Below are 18,065 nucleotides of genomic sequence, written 5' to 3'. Positions count from 1 at the left end.
AAGTCACTGAGGGCTTTGTTACCATCAAAACATAAACTACAGCTATTCCAGGAAATGTACTTGGTTGCTGGTATTATCCCTGTAACACAGAATCCAAAGGAAGATGCTCTTTTTTAGGAGTCAGAAAGGGTCATTCCCTTCATTTCTCTGGGTTTTAGTTTTCTTGCTTGTGTGTTGGAGATTATTCTGGCTTACTTTCATATTCCATAAAGGTATGGGGATGGAATCTGAAAGAACTTTAAAGCTAAAGGTGTTACATCAGTGCCATATGTCAATGATTTTAAAAGTGTGTTCTGGATTTAATTTAGATGGAAAGAGTAACTTACTAATATGATGTGCTAGGATAGATAACAGGATTTCTGACAGAAAGTCTAAACCATCCAACATACAAATAAGAGATGAAAATGGAGTATGGAAAACTTGTCAGTTTCTTAATTCAAACAAGATTAGAGCTGGAAGGACTTCAAGAAAGAATATTGAACATACTCCCATTTTACACATGAAAAACAGAGTTTGAAAGAGAATAAGACTTTCCCAGACAAGTTTATGTACAAAATGATAGGGATTCACTCAACACTGAGGAAGAAGTAGTTGTGAAATAGTGTTGGACAAACTAATGATCAATAAGTGTTTGTTAAAGTATGTTTTGTCTTCTTTTAAATATGTTGTAATCATTTGAATCATTGTTGGTATACAGCTTATAAAGAACATTGTGAGATACAATGTTAGACTTAATCTAATAAAATAAGCCATTCTGGCCCTCCCTGGTGGCGCAGTGGGTTAAAGCACAGCACTAAGAAGCTTAAGCCACTTCTGCAGAGTTTGATTCCCGCCTGCCCTGGAGGCGACCACATGGCGTGGCAGACCTCTCCTGACCCGCCCGCTGCTCCCCTCAGTAGTGTACTTCGTCGATCTGCCTGTTCTGCTCCCCATTCTGTCCCTGGTGAATCCTCCCACCCTCCGCATCTCTGGCCTGTACCCCAGTTCTGTATGAATAAATAAATAAATCTTTAAAAAAAAAAAAGCCATTCTTCCTTAAGGCCAAAGGCCAGTAATTTAATGTGTACTCATTAGTACATGTCCCTATTGCAAAGACATAATTTCCTAGTTTTTCTATACTTTCTAATGCTATTAAATTTATGGCAAATTTTGGGTTCTGCTAATAGATCATTCTACGTATACAAAAGGAGATGAAAGAAATTTAGGACTACAGACACCTAACTCTCCCATAATAGGGAGTTTTCCTGTACTGTGATATCCCTGATGGGAATGTAGATTTATGTAGAATAATTCTAGGTAAATGAATTCTTGAGTACAGACTGAGACTATGGTTCTAAATTTCAAAATGGATCTTTGATCTTGGAAGACCTTATCTATTTTAACCTTTCACCTCACATGTGTTCCATTTGAGTGGTTATGTAAATGGTGCCATAGAATGTGTCTGGGAGAGGAGTAGCAATTTCTATTGCAAGTAACAACTTACAGACAGGATCTGAGGCTTTCAATCTGCTCATTTTCCAGTAAAGGACATGTGGAAGTCCAGGGATTTCTATGGTGACAAAGTTATGTCTTTTTTTGTATGTGTCACTAGATTGAAGCAGGAAAAATTAAAACACACACATATCCATTTTGGTGGATTTTTTTTATTGATCTGGATCTTCATTTTAAAAAACAACAAATACATATTACTTGTATGGTTGTTATTTTTTAAATGAAAGTTATATATTTTTATAGTGGTAACACTGATTACAATACTGTACAAGTTTCAGGAGTATAGCCTTATATTTCAGTACTAATTACTATTCACCATCATAAATACATCAGCACCCTCCCCCACCTGCTCCAGTTACCTGTTCTGCTCCCGCAAGAGAGAGTTTTGCTACTTGCAATGACACAGCAATGATTTTGAAGGGATAATGTTAAGTTAAATAAGTTAGAAAGAGAAAGACAAATACCATATGATTCTAGTCACATGTGGAATGTAAAGAAACACAAAAAGAACAGACAACAGCAAAAAAAGAGAAAACAATCTTTAAACCCAACCACATATTCTGAATGTGGATTTTTCATTACAATATCAGATAAACTTATTTTGGCCAGGACTCTTACATAAAATGAGTTATTAGAAGAGAACAAAACTCTAAAAATAGGATATGGACAAGTGATAGAATTTGGATGAGACGGTTCTGGAATCTCCAACCTCATCTTTATCTCTCTACCCATAAAAAACAGATACTTCTATCGTGTTTAATAAGGTTGTGCTTGCCTTGGTTAGAAGTCCAAATACTTCCTTGAAAAAGACAGAGTTTTCCTCCGTCACAAATCTTAAGTGTCTCTATTCCCTCCCCACACTAATTTTAATTAAATGAAAATGAATTCCAAAAGAGTTTGACCAAAGAGGGAAAAAATGACATTAAAGATGATGGCACATGGGCGAAGTGGTGGTGGGAAGTCCGCAGAGATTACAACTGAGATGAAAAGATACACAAAATGAAGAAAGACGTGTGTGTGTAATATTGGCTAGAAAACCCTAGAATGTGACTGTCGACGCTGCAAGAGGCCATACTAAGTTCTACATTGTGCAACACAGGAATTATTGTACTTTCACCTGTGCTCAGGGATATTGGTGTTAATTTGCAAAAGTACCTCACCAGCTGGCGGGCCTTCACACTTACCCACAAGTTGACAAGGGAGGGGTCTTGAGCCCATAAAGGCATCTACATTTTCATTAAAGTGCTCTTTAGTTTTGGGGTTCCTTTTTATTATTATTATTTATTTATTTTTTATATAATGCTTTATTCTGTATATTTTTCCATCTCAGTTGCAGTCTCCAGGGTCATCACCATAGTCCCGTGCCCTCTTCCCACTCCAGTTTTTATCCCATTCCCTTTCCACTCCATACCATGTCTCTGGTTTATAGTTGTTCGTTGTTCTCATTTTTACTTTATTACATTTGTTTCTCTCTCTGCCCTCCCCCACCCCCCATCCCTTATGCTCCTTCTATGATTAAAACCATGTTTCTGGCTTATTTCACTAAACGTGATCCCTTCCAGTTCGATCCATGTTGCTGCAAAATGTGTGAGTGTTTCCTTTGGACTCTATTGTAGAGTTTCCATCTCTCTGCTTATGTTACCTGAAAGGAAAAGGCGGAGAAGAGGGACAGACGCTGGGAGTCTGTTCCCAAGTTCTGTGACTGGCCGCAAGAAAGGAAGACTTGAGGCAGAAAGGCTGAGCAAGCAGAGTTTATTGCTCCCAGGACAGCAGCTGAGACGGAGTCCCTAGAGTGGGGTCCACAGCTACTGCCCACTCAATAAGGGGGAAGAGTCTCTTATATAGATTCTAAACTCAGATTCCAAAGGGGGTGACTCATCGCTGTGTCCTTGATGTGAGGCCCATTTGTTATCACCTTCAGCTAGTCCCATCCTGGATGCAAGGTCAGTTTATTACCACTTTATCAAACTTGAATGCAAGGCTCAATTCTTTACCACCCTAATTCAGTCCTTGTGAGTAAATCTTTAGTCACTCCCAACATTACCAATCTGTTCTTTTATGTTGTCTACTGTTTCCTCTATTAACCAAAGTTTTTATTTTTCCATAGGAAATGAGGTAAATAGGCTTTCATTATGAGGATTTATGGCAATCTGACTTGTAGTTTACAGCCTGGTGTATGTCTAGGTGCCAGGAGCTTCACATAGTGCTAGTGTTGTCTCGCTGTGCATCCTATTGCTGTGGTATTAAGGTATTCCTCAGAGTCTGTATCGTGGACTCATTCAGCTATAAGCTAAAATCTACTGGATTATTAAATTGTGGTCTCATTGGTGTGGTGGCCAGGTTTGAGGGAGGATGATATTCTGTAATTTTTTAATTCGATAGCAGTGTTTTTTAGTGGCCATCTGACCTTCAAAGCTGTTTTCCTACGTCTGCCTCCATTTCCCTGGACCATCATCCCTGACCACAGCATTCTCTATTTAATTCCTCATAGCTCTGACCTCTGTTGACTATGCTTTTCCTCCTTTGTGTCAGTCAAGACTAGAGGAGTCTCATTGTGGAGTGGGAGCAATGCACTTCTCACAGTTGGGATGTGTCTGTGCCCTACAGTGGGCAATTTTTATTATGGGCAAGGCTCTGAGATATTTCACAATGGTTACATTGTCATTCTGGTTTTAGGTCTATGGTTTGTACTCTATATGAATTGAAAGTTAAATCACCACAATTAATCTTATTAATTGTGGCTAGTAATTTTGTGATTTAGAGAATTCATAATGATGACTGTGCAATTAAAATGAAGATAATCAACTGATATTTATCTCCAACGTCACACTTAAAAATGTAAATGAGGGCCCTCCCTGGTGGCGCAGCGGGTTAGGATGCAGCACTGCAGTCTTGCCGCGGCCACCTTATTGCGAGTTCAATCCCCTGCCCACGGGGTGACCCACATGGTGCAGCGGACCTCTCCTGTCTCCCCAATGCTCCCCTCAGCAGTGTACTTTGTCAGTTCTGCCTGTTCTGCTCCCCACAGTGGTGTATCCTCCACTGCCCCTACACCTCTGGCCTGTACCCCAGTTCTGTTTGCATAAATAAATACATCTTTTCAAAAAATGTAAATGAGTTTGAGCATTGTTTTGTTTAATACATATTGTTATAATATTTTGACTCTTTCAGCACTCATGAACTTATCACACTGTACCTTGAATAATGGATAATAAACTTGTTTTCCTTTCTCATCAGAAGATCACCTCTGTGAATGCAGAGATCTTTCCTGTCTGTTCTTTTTATGTATTTATGGTTCATCGTGTGCCTTAACATGCAGTAAATATCTCATAGCATTTTGTGTAATTACTGGGAGTTAAATAAAATTAATTCACAACTGTGAATTAAAATTATTTAATTGTGAGTTAAATGTGTTTAACTCAAATTGTGAGTTTAATAAAATAGTATGATGTTGCAAAGAAGGAATGAACCTAAAGGCTTAGGAACTGTGGTCCAACTTGTCTTTAGTCTTCTCCTTTGAAAAATGAGGTGAATTTATGGAATGGGTTATTCCTGTCCAATTTATTGGAATGAATACTAATAATTTCCTTCTTACACAGCTGACCATTTCATAGATTATATAGGTTTCATGGTATGATTTCCTTTCTGCATAGCTTCACAGCTTACATAGAGTAACATATGACTGTCTTGTATGAAGGGATGAATGGATGTCTTACTAAATCATTTTTGTAAGGCAGCTGTAAATCTGGGGTATCTTATGGCTCTTCATTCCTAACATCTGCTTCCAGTCTTCTCTTTTCAGAATATCTGGCTATATTAACAGTACAGTATAGACTTGTAATGTATAAGAATACTTGTGATATTTAAAGAAAGCATTTACTTTGAGAAAAAAATGACATTTTCAACATATGGCTATATTTGGATGACTACTTGTGAGATTCATGGCCCAAGCCCACACCCAGCAGATGATGTCCACAGTTCATTTCTCACTTTACATCAAATAAATATGAATTACAGACATGGTATAATTACATAGGAAGTATTGCCTAGGATCATTTCTGAAATTGGAAGACACTGTCATTGTTTTTTGAAGTGATATAATTACCTTTCAGATTATTACTTACTTTCGTGTGTTTATTATTTTTCTCTGTTTACTTACAAAAATAATTTTGAGATTTCTAAAAATAGAAGCTTTGCATTTAGGATAAAAGACCACGAACTGTGTAAATATAGGGGCAAAATCTAGGTAGTGGTAGTAATAAAGTGACTGACTGAGTAATCATAGTAGATAAGTGGATAAATGTTTACTTTCAAAAATCTTGGAAGTCAAAGTGAATAAAAAGCAAAAAGTCAAACATTTTTCATTAGCTTATACAAATCATTTTTGGTGCGACATTTTCTAATATAAGCATTCCATCATATGGACCCCATTTAATATAATGTACTGTCACTATTATAAGTGGATTTTTCAATATATTCAATTGAAGTTTTAAAAATGGAAGGGTAAAGTTTTCTGTAATGCCTTAATTTAAATGGCAGAAAATAAAATATTAATATTATACTACATAGAAATTCTGGAAATATATCTGTAGGGAGTGGAAGTACAGTACTTTTCTGAGGACTCACTCGACAAAACATAAAAAAGAAAAACAAGCTACTTTTCTTCCTCTTGATTATTGCCATGAAATGCCTGCTATACCTGGGATTTGGATAAACACAGAGTAGGAAAACCAGAAAAATTCATTAAAGTTTCATTTGAAAATTAAGATTGAATATAGGCAGTTTCCTTCAAAGTATAATGTTCACCTGGGAGGTTTAATTTAATTACACATTTAAACATGACTTTCATGTCTGACCTCTGTTGATTATTTTCTCTGAGTGAACACGGACTCATTCCTCAGCTTGAGCAGTGCCTTCTTCACCTCCTTGTTCCTCAGGGTGTACACCACAGGGTTGAGGAGGGGTGTCAGCACAGTGTAGAACACTGCCACGATCCCATCCACAGTATCCCGGGAGCCAGGTCTCAGGTAAATAAAAACGCAGGGAACAAAGAAACAAAGCACCACAATGCAGTGGGAGGCACAGGTCTGAAAAGCTTTGTGGCGCCCATCAGACGTGCGGATCTTCAGGATGGCATAGACGATGTTCACGTAGGACAGGACAATGAGGAAGAAACAGCTGGACGCCACCACCCCGATGTTGACGAAGATCACCATGTCGTTGACTGAAGTGTCTGCGCAGGCCAATTTGAGGATGGGCGGTGCGTCGCAGAAATAGTGTTGGATCTGGTTGGGCCCACAGTAGGGCAGGCGGAATGTCAGGATGGTCTGCACAGCAGAATGCAGAGAGCCACACAGCCACGTGCCAGCGGCCAGCATGGCGCATGTTCTCCTGCTCATCAAGGTGGAGTATCTGAGCGGGTAGCTGATGGCGAGGTAGCGATCATAGGACATGACTGTGTAGAGGAAACACTCGGTGCTGCCCAGGAAGTGGAAGGAGTAGAGCTGAGCCACGCAGCCATAGAAGGAGATAGCCCCCCCTTCCGGGGAGACAAAGGCCATGAGCATTTTGGGTACAGTGACGGTGGAGAACCACATGTCAATGAAGGACAGGTTGGTCAGGAAGTAGTACATGGGAGTGTGGAGGCGGGAATCCAGTTTGATCACCAGCAGGATGAGGAGGTTCCCCACCACGGTGAGTACATAAATCACCAAGAAGATTCCAAAGAGGGGAGTGTCCAGAGCAGGTGCTCGGGGAAGGCCAATGAGGATGAACGTGGTGACCAGGCTCACGTTTGTCATTTCTTCCCATATATAGTACTCTGTCTTGACAGGAAGGAAAGCAGATTCAGTATGGCTAAGAAACTATTTCGTGTAATATGGCAAATGCATAAAGCTCTGAGGGGGAATGAAGGGATGAACTTACATAGCACCTTTGTTCAGCTTGGGATTTTGAAGAGGAATGGCTATTTCCTTATTACAGTACCAAAGTCAATCAAACAGAAAAAAAATCAACCAAATAAGCCTTTATTTAGCTCTCTCTCTTCCTCCCCTTGTCCCTCTCTCCTTCCCTCCCTCTCTCATACACATACCCAAACACACATTCACATACACTCACTCACACAGAGACAAGGACATGCAGAACATAAACACTCAGATCACACTCCCAAACACAGAGATTCAGTTTCTTTGATCATCAGAGTATTTTCTCAATAAATAAAATTTCTCCAAAGAAATATTCATTCTTGATGACAGAGCTGAGAGGAAACTGCCTTGTTCGAACTCTCTGAGCAGGAGCAGTGCTGTCAAGGTTGGGCCCTGTGGTGTTCGCATGATGAGGAGCCAGGGTCCTCTCTTCTACCCCAGACCACATTCACCTGAGTTTGGTGAAATCTGTCACCAAACCAGTGCAAACATGGTCAGATTACTGCCACTTTCCTCAAATACTCTTATCTTATGTAGGTTTCTACTGAAAATATTTTATTATTGGGCCCTCCTTGGTGGCGCAACAGGTTAAAGCCCAGCTGCCCAGCCCTGCAAGCGAGCTGCATCTGCTTCAGTGTGGGTTTGATCCCCCACCCTGGAGGTGACCCACATGGCGTGGCAGACCTCTTCTGGTGTGCCCGCTGCTCCTCTCAGCAGTGTACTTCCTCCATCTGCCTGTTCTGCTCCCCACTCTGTCTCTGGTGAATCCTCTCACGGCCCCTGCTCCCCAGTACTGTATGCATAAATAAATCTTTTTTAAAAAAATTATTTCTGCCTCTGGCACTCCAAGCCATCAATCCTCCTCCTCACACTTTATGTCATCTCACATTATATCATGAGAGGCCCATGAAGAATTAGATACTCTTAAATAGTAAAGAGGTCTATTTAATTAGTTTATTTTAATTCTTTTATCTCTGTGGCTTTAGTTCTAGGACTGAGTGCTTATGTTTACTATAAATCAGATACAAATGTGCTTTTAAAAATAAAGTTTTTAAAATGAAATCAATTTATTATATCTAGGAGTTCTATTATTCTGGAGCTCAATAAGTTGTTAACTTCCATTTGTTATACATGAAACGAGTGTCTATGTGATTATATATACAAAGAAAAAGAAACAAGCCAAAGTTGAAGTAAAAAAAGACAAAAACAATGACCATTAATACATTGTAAACCTCCCCCTATTCCCAACAATGAAAAATGCTGAAGTTTTACCTACTTTTGCTACTTACCAATTTCTCAACTGGGTTTTGAATGGTAGGATAAAATTCTAGATTTAAATAATCTCTCAGTGTTTAATGAATAGGATGCTTCTTTTTCATGCATAGATGAAACCACAAGAACAAACTACAGAAACAAACTTATTAAATAATAGAGGTTAAAACTAATTTGATATCTCAGGAGATGTTATCTTAGCCCCTGAGTCCTTATAGGTGAGGATAATATTTCTGTGTCATGATAAGTACTCAGGAATTTTTCTAAATGTCCTTAAATTTATTTTGCTTTTCATGGGTTATAATTCCACAAGGGATTTCATTGGACCAAAAATTAATTTGCAGTAAAATATCCATGACACTCTGGACTTGAAAATTGCTGGTGTAGGAAGTGATTTAGTAGTGACGTATTTTGTTTTGTCGGTTCTCTGATTTTATCTTCACAATTCAAAATGGAAACTGCTGGCTGGCTTCCATTCTCAAAGGGACAATTCTCTGGGGCAGTTCATGTCTCTGATGAATCTTTTACTTTCGGCCACTGTGGAAAAGGAGCTCTGGAGGTTTTTGTTTTTGTTTTTTTGGCTCAAGGGATGAGCAGAGAATTGCTCTTCCTAGATAAACATCTTACCAATTAAACTTCTTCCCTGTGGGGTCGGTCAACGGTGGGAGACCCTAGCTGAGAATAGAAGCTACCTTATCTAATCCAGAGATTTTCTTTTTTCTTTTCAGAGACTTCTGTCTTTATAACTTCTACACTGTAATCTTAGAACATACTTATATTTCCTATGGAAGTTGTTTTTTTTAAAGCTTCATTTAACATAACTAAGAAAAGGTACAATATCCTTCTGTAATGTGTGTCTTAGTTGTCAGGGAAAAGTCTTTATGAAAACAGGAGGAAACCTGATATGATAGAGACCCAAAGTTTTTGATATTTGGAAAATAGAAAAAAAAATCTGCTTCATAAATACATTGCCAGTAGAGTACTCTCCATAGGCTGGAACTGGAGAAACTAAAGCTTCCCAAGTTAATATTTTTCCCAGTTGATTGAGCGCATTACCAAAATTTTACATGTCATCTAATCCATTTAATATAAGGCATAAAGCATATTTAATCAAAATGCTCTCTTGAAGATACTTCAAGAATTATTTGCAATTTACCTCCAATTAATATATGTCAATATAGTTATAAAATGAAAACTAGCAATATTTGTTAATTTACCTTCTATTTAAGTTCTTTTACATGATACTGATTTCTATTTCATTCTCTTGGATTTCATAGGTAGAAAATATTAATACCTTTATAAAATGCTGATTTTTATATTCTCTTTTTAATATGTATTTTTTAAGATTTATTTATTTATGCATAGAAAGAGGGGGGTGTGGGCCAGAGGTGTGGGGTGGCAGGGATTAGAGGATTCACTAGAGACAGAGTGGGGAGCAGAGCAGGCAGATTTACTGAAATACAGTGCTAAGGGGAGCAGCAGGCAAGACAGCAGAGGTCTGCCAGGCCATGTCCATGTGGGTCAGCTCCGGGCTCAAATTTAGGCTGTGGGGGTGATAATGCTAAGACTTAACACTACCCCACCAGAAGACTTGATTTTCTGTTCAAAAGTATTTCTTTACTATCTTGCTGCCGTGATCCAAATCGCTACTGTTACTAAACTCAATTATTCAGATTACTTAAAATCTCTTAAGGGTGCTGTGCAAACTTTTTGAGTGAGTCTCTCTCTCTCTCTTTTTTTTTTTTTCCCCTCAAGAGGAGTTCCATAATGACATTTACTAGCTTTTACCTTCTTCAGGACCAAGAAAGGAACCATTAAACTATTTTGACTGAATTGTATTAAAACTAATGCGGTTTTAGGTGATGAGTAAACCAGTAGTAACATCAGCAAGAATTTTGCACTAATAGTCCTTTGCACATGAAAAAAACACAGCTGAGCCCAGCCTCACATTCTTGTAGCTTCTGTTGATGTTCAAACAGAAATGAATAAACTTTCTTTTGGGGGCCAGGGGAAGTAGGTGTGTCTTTCAGTTTGTCTTCATAACATGCTTATTTCTATGCCGCTATTTTCAGCGGTTGCCCTAGGGTTCACAATATTCATCTTCACACAATCACACTTTACCTTTAGTTAATGAATGGATCATAAAGCAGCATAGTTGTTGTCGTCTTTTCATTTGTATATGTCATAAAAACCCACCATACCTTGCTATTTTTGCTTTAAACAGAGAAGTTTCCTTTTCTGCCACTCATCCTTTTCTATAGATCGTTTTTCTCTTGGTTTTGTTTTACTTCTATGTAAAGAACTTGTAACACTTGATGTAGTTCAGGTTTATTGCTTATAAAATTCTTCTGACTTTTTTTTCCCTAAATAGATCTTTATTTCTGTTGATTTTTTTTTTTTAAGATTTTATTTGTACATACAGGGCTGGGGTAAGGCCAGAGGCTCAGGGGTGGTGAGAGGCTTCACCAGAGACAGAGTGGGGAGCAGAACAGGCAGATCGACGAAGCACACTGCTGAGGGGAGCAGCGGGCAGGTCAGGAGAGGTCTGCCACACCATGTGGTCTCCTCCGGGGCAGGCGGGATAGAACTCATGCGGAAGTGGCTTTAGCTTCTCAGTGCTGTGCTTTATTTAACCAGCTGCGCCTCCAGGGAGGGCCCTATTTCTGTTGATTTTTTAAGGCTATTTTTGGTAGATATAGCAACCTAGATGGACATTTTAATTTTAGCTTTTTTAAATATGCTTTTCAATTTCCTTCTGTCTTGCATAGTTTTGATGATAATTATGCATTCTTTCTCAGTTTTGTTTGGTATTCGATATTTTTAAAATCTGGCTGCTTTTAAAGATATGTGTCTTTATCACTGGCTTCATCAGTTTATTAAATGTATCTTCTGTGGTTTTCTTTGTATATCCTACCTGGATTTGATTGTTGTCTTCCTTTAAAGAGTGGTGGGCTTTATTTTGGCAGGTAGTAAGTTCCTTATGGATCTACTTGAACTTTTTGAGGCTTGCTTTTAATATCTGTTAGGCTAGTGAGGCTATAGCAGTATTTAAGATACGTTATCTCTATTATTAAGGCATATTCCTTTGGGGGTCCAATTCCTTGAGTGTCCTCACTTTCAATAAGAATTTTCTGATCAAAGTTCAAATATTTCTCATCACTGTGTGTTTCTGGAAATTGTTCAGCTCACAGACACAGGTTATAGCTCACAGCTACTCAGCCTTTTGGAGTTCCATTCTATATATGCACAGATCAGTATCAACATAAAGATATCTAGAGGTCTTTTTATGGTATAAACCTGTCATGCCAAGAATTCTGCTACACAACCTCTAATCATTCTTCCAGAACTACTAACTCTGTCTCTTCAAGTTACAAGGCTGTTGTGCTTTACTTAAGTTTCATACATGTATCAAGGTCCAGAATGCATCTCTAAATGGATTGCTCACTGCATTCGCTTTTTTTCTGACAGGGATTATAGTGTGGTGTTGCCTTTCTTATCTGATTCATCTAATACCTGGAAACACCTGATTTTATATTTTTAGTTTAGTTTTGTGATTATTCATTGTGGAAAGATAAATCCAACTGCTGTTATTATATGATAGTCCAGTATAGAAAAGCTCTAATTCAACTTTTCAATTTAGTCATGCACTTATCTTTGGAAATGCCAGCGTTCTTATTAATTTGGAAGTTATTTCTATACAATAGTTTGCTTTTTAAAATTTCACACACACACACACATATAGAGAGTCAAATACTAATATTTAATGTCTAGTTTCTAGCATTTAAAATTATGTTTTACTCTATCAACAGACCAATGCTTACCAAAGGAAAGGGGGGCTGGAACAGGTGGAGGGGTCAATAGTTGGTAGTGACTGTGAATGGACATTTGGTGGAAGGCCTGATGTGATATATATATAGTTGCTTTGGTGAGCAACTGCACACCTGAAACCTACACAATTTTGCAAACTAGTGCCTAAAAAAATAGAACAAAATTATGTTTTGAATATCTGCACATATTGATTTGCCTATTTGTGAATTTGTCCTTTTTACTTATTTGGGTGTTCACATTTTAGCTGTAACAAAAAAATACGCCTTGAATATTATTTCATTTTCCAGGTGAATATGTGCATGGGTTTCTACAGAGAAATTTCTGTATTGTGGGGAAAATATCTCCAAGCTTTTTTCAAAGTGATAAACCATTTTTCTAAAGGCTTCCATAAATTTATCCCTTCTGTAATGTGAAAGTTCTAGTAATTGATGACTTTTATATTTACTTAAGGAAAGATTTTATTTCAATTAAAATTTTTATTTGCCTAATTCTTAAAATGATTGATTAGATTTTGTATCATTTATTGGCTATTTGTATTTATATTTTTGTGAAAAGTAATTAAGTCATTTGCTTACTTTCACATTTGACTGCTGTTGTTCTACATACCATATATATTTTAGGACTTCTTCATATATTATTAAGATGAGTCTTTAGTAGCTATACTAGTTATAAATAATGTCTGTGACTTTTTAATAATTTTGGTTTTCTTTTTTACTCTTACTATTAGTCTCAATTATCTATCAATGTTTCCATGATGATTACTAGTTCCCCCAATTTTATTTGTAAAAGTGGTATTCTTGACTTTACAAATTTGAGTTTATATTACACCTGGATTGATTTTGTATATAGTTTATGGTTTATGGTAAGAGGTTTTTTTCTTATTGCTCCATTTGTCCAAACAACGTTGTTGAATAAAGCTTCCCATGATGCCTTTGACTAATCATCATCCATTATTCAGGACTAGTGTTTTTATGACCTCTCATTTATTCCATTTGACTATCCCAACATCAATACCACATCATTTTAATATCACCAAAGCAGAATAACCAAAAAAATATTAAAAATAGTTAATTGTCATTGCTTATGACACAACGTTTAAAGTTTATAAATATATTAACAACTCTCATAAGTACTGCTGTTAACAAAGTAAATAATCTTAAAAACTATAATGCTCATAATTTTATAGTATTTCTATGTAAGTTAGTTTATCCTTGATCAAATATCAAATATAGAAAACTTTATGGGGCTATAGCATCATAGTGCATTATATGTAGCTATCATACATCTGTCACCTATCTATGATATATATTTATTCTGGGAAATATAGGAAAAATGGATAAAAGTTAAATATTACAAAAAATGAAGATGGTTGAATAACATAGGCATATTTACTCAGTGGAATAGATACTGTCATTAACTAACTATATTTTAGATGATTGAGTAGTATGGAAAATATTTTGATAATATTTTAAAAAGGAAAAGGTGCAAAAGTACAGATATAATTAGAACTAGTTTATAATATACCATGACCATGTAATAGAGCAATTTTGGAGGAAAACACTAAAATATTACTAACATTGATAATGTTAAGGTAGAAGAAATAGGGGATTTTGCTGTTTTTAATATTTATCAAATATTTTACACAGTTGCAGTGCAGATTTTGTAATCAATGTATGAAATATTTTGAAACAATAAGATATGTATTTGGAAAGGAATATGAGGAAAGAGTAGAAGATTCTAATTGCTCCCTTTGCAAATTCATCTTAGTGTAGGGATTGAGCTACTGGGAATTTTGTTTCAAAACAAACACCTGAGTTTGAAAATACTTTAAATCCAGAATTTCAGCACCAGATGACATAGCAAGACTGAACTTTGCATCTACTTGCCTTGGATTCAAGAACAGAAGGAGTAAACCTTTGCCTTTATGCTCTGGCGTTTTATGCAAATTAGAATTTTGGCTTTAGGAACATATTCTTGTCTAGAAATTAAAAAAGAAATTCTCTACATATGTTAGATGTGTTTTCCATTAGCTGACATGTGTCTCTTTAATTTTTGTTCTACTGGTCCTGCTCTTTCCTTTTCTCTCCCTCTGTGCTATTTCCCTCACCCATTCTTTGGTATCTTTTAGAACCTTTGGCCTCGAGTTTTAATTGGGTGTTTCCTTCTTATTGAGTTTTCTCTATGCCCTTCTTACCATGAACATGTGCGATTGCACCTAACTGAGCTCTTTGAAAGATCTTTGTATATTTTGTATAAGTCTTTTATCAGAAGAGACTTTTACAGGTATTTCCCCCTTCTCTGTAGCATTTCTTCTTATTCTCTTAATGTCTTTCACAAAGCAGACATGGTAAAAACTTTTAATAAAGTTTAACTTACCGGTTAATTATTTCATGAACTGTGTTTTGACATTATATTTGTAGGTCATCAACATACCCTAGGTTCTATTTGATATTCCAGCAGTAAAATAGTTTTGCATTTTACATCGATGTCTGTGATCAATTCAGGTTAATTTTTGCAGAGGGATTATAACTAAGGTCTATGTCTATTCAGTTACTTTTCTTATGAGTGTCTTTTTCCAGTACTATTTATTGAAAATATCATGTCTTCTCCATTGTAATGTCTTTTTTTTTTTCTTTTGTCAGAGGTCACTGAACTATATTTCTTTTCTGTACTTTTTTGATATTTCAAAGATTCTTTTTCAAGTTAATTTCTAGCATTTTCCTCATATCTGCAATATTTTTGTTGTTACTATGTATTCTTATCTTAGTCTTACCTGCATTAACTTGTTACACTAATTTTGCTGAGCATTTACTGTAAGTGCCAAGTACTGTGGAAAGCCCTTTATGGTCATCTCATTCAGTCCACACAAAGACCCTCTGAGGCAGATGGTATTGTTAGCCATTTTTCTTTTGTGGGTCAGAAGGACTACATTAAGTTGTATAAGACCAAGAGGTTAGCACCTGGTACTTGGGGTCAGTGTTAGAAAACAGTTATAGTAAATCTAGGATGAGCTCTTCAAAGAATAGTACTTTGTTTTATTCCTCTTCATATTTTTAGCAGATACATAGAATGTTAATGTGAGATTAGATTATCATGGCCCAAACTTCACATTGCATTGTGGGGTGGGAAGAACTCTTTTTTTATCTTTCTGTCTGTATCTTTGTTCAGATCATAATCTAATCAAACATTTTGAAAGGATCCGCTTTATGTAGATCTGAAGAGCTCCTTCTTCCACTACTTTTATTTATGCCAGAAATTCTATTTTTTCAGATTTTTCTTCATGGCACAAGTCTTTACTCGTGTTAAGATGGAAATAATAATCAATAAGACAATTTATAAATTAGTATGTATATGTTTATGAGATTATTACCCATAATCAAATGTCGATTGCAGGTAAAGGAAAAACCAGTTATACCCAATAGCCCGTATGTGCTAACATAAAACAAGATACATGCAAACATAAGGAGAAATTGGGCCATAATTAGGGTTATCTATGATTGACAATAAAGCAAAAATAATATTGTATCATTTCTTTTTGTGGAATCAATAGTATAGAAACTAACTGTGGCTATGGAGAGTTACACTTCTAGTGGGATACAATAGTTGTTTATATTACCTATGCAATGCTTTCTTCTAGACTTAACCCAACTTCGGTATGTGTGAGAACAGATTATAAACATGAATTATATACTTTTTTCCTTGAACATAAATACTGAAGAATGAAAACACTGTTGTTGAAAATAAAAATAATAGGCAAGTGAATATAATTCTGTTTTGGTTTACTTTTTTATGTGTGTACATTAGGTCGCCTACCTCTTTAAATATTAATTATGACTTGGCTGATATTAAAATGAGGTCATCACCTAAAGATGAATTTTATTTTCTTTTTGTATGCTGTTTGTTTTCTTTTCTTATTTTATTGCTATAACATTGATTTACTTCACTGTTTGTGTTTTAGAAGATGATCATAAATTTTCCACTGGAGATGTGATTATAAAATATAAAATATAAAATATTTCCAGTATGTGCAGTAATAAACCAGTTTGGGAGAAGCTACCAAAAATAAAATGTATAATAAGAATTGAGCCCTGTAAGATATTTACTAACTAACTATAAAGGTAAATTATTCTGCTACCTTATTTAATATATGAAAAAGTCCAATGCGGCCCCTTCCGTGACTGCCAAACTAGATATATTACGGGTCTCCTTTTCCTCTTTATCTTTCTATTTGCTGCCACTGCCTTGGATAGATACAAGTCTGCTAGAAAGGTATTTTCTCAGTCATTTTTGCTGTTATGTTCTGATAATTGCTTTACTTTTCCAGGACCACCTCGAGCGTAAATATGCAGAATTACACTTCCGTGACTGAGTTCATCCTGTTGGGAATTCCTAATACTGAAAGGTTGGAGATCATGCTCTTTGTCCTGTTCTTCACCTTCTACCTCTTCACCTTGCTGGGGAACCTGCTCATCTTCCTCACTATTTTGGTTTCCTCCACCCTCCACACCCCCATGTATTTCTTCCTGGGAAACTTGTCGGTATTTGACATACTTTTCCCTTCAGTGAGTTCCCCCAAAATGATGCTCTACTTAACGGGACAAAGCCGGACCATCTCTTATCATGGCTGTGCCTCCCAGCTCTTCTTTTACCATGTCCTGGGAGGTACCGAGTGTTTCCTCTACACTGTGATGGCCTATGACCGCTTTGTGGCTATTTGTCACCCATTGAGATACACAGTCATCATGAACTACAGGGTGTGTACTGGACTGACTTTGGGCACTTGGCTGGGTGGCTGTCTACATGGAAGTATCCTCACATTTCTTGTCTTTAAATTACCCTATTGTGGCCCCAACGAGGTGGACAATTTCTTCTGTGATATCCCAGTGGTACTGCCCCTGTCCTGTGCAGACACCACTCTAGCTCAGACAGTGACTTTCACCGAGGTGGACGTGGTGACTCTTACTTGCTTTTTCCTGATCCTTACTTCCTACGGTCACATTGTCCTTTCCATACTGAAAATCAGCTCTTCCGAAGGCAGGCGCCGAGCCTTTTCAACCTGTAGCGCTCACCTGATTTCCATCCTCTTGTTTTATGGACCTGTGATGCTCATCTATCTCAGACCTGCTTCCAGCCCATGGCTCGACTCTGTCATTCAGGTGTTGAATAATATTGTCACGCCTTCTCTTAACCCTTTGATTTACACGTTGAGAAACAAAGATGTGAAATGGGCTCTAAAGAGAGTATTCACTCTGGTTGCCCACACTTCTGGGGTTTAGGGTACAGGGGTGAATCCTCCCTGAGAATCTTTGGGGAGTTGCTTCAGATACACTACTCTTATAATAGTATTGTTGCCAAAAAGTGAGCTGGGTGAGGTTACTAATCAGGCTCTTCTGGGAATCCTGAGAGTCAAGTATTAGGGTGTGGGGGTGCTGAACCACTGCCATACTTCTTCAAGGAACCTTTTTAAATTGATCAAGGATTTCCTTTTGCCATTTGCCAAAACAATGCATCTTTTCTTCTTTACAGTCTGTTCATGTTGGAGCCCTGTTT

General features: G+C 37.0%; 2 protein-coding genes across 2 annotated transcripts; one reads left to right on the top strand and one right to left on the bottom strand.

Annotated features, from left to right (window-relative positions):
• Positions 1–6,356: 6,356 nt before the first annotated feature.
• On the bottom strand, positions 6,357–7,292 carry LOC101626811 (olfactory receptor 10G9-like). Its single transcript, XM_004688804.1, has one exon. It carries the CDS (start codon positions 7,290–7,292, stop codon positions 6,357–6,359), a length of 936 nt encoding a protein of 311 aa, XP_004688861.1.
• A 9,566-nt stretch (positions 7,293–16,858) lies between these two features.
• Positions 16,859–17,791, top strand: LOC101626587 (olfactory receptor 149-like). Its single transcript, XM_004688803.2, has one exon. The coding sequence runs from the start codon at positions 16,859–16,861 to the stop codon at positions 17,789–17,791; it is 933 nt and encodes a 310-aa protein (XP_004688860.1).
• The last annotated feature ends 274 nt before the right edge of the window (positions 17,792–18,065 follow it).

The sequence above is a fragment of the Condylura cristata genome, unplaced genomic scaffold (assembly GCF_000260355.1).
Source record: "Condylura cristata isolate star-nosed mole 26May11 unplaced genomic scaffold, ConCri1.0 scaffold00025, whole genome shotgun sequence".
NCBI lineage: Eukaryota > Metazoa > Chordata > Mammalia > Eulipotyphla > Talpidae > Condylura > Condylura cristata.
The sequence above is the reverse complement of the archived record's forward strand: the minus strand, read 5'-3'. Positions and strand labels throughout refer to the sequence as shown.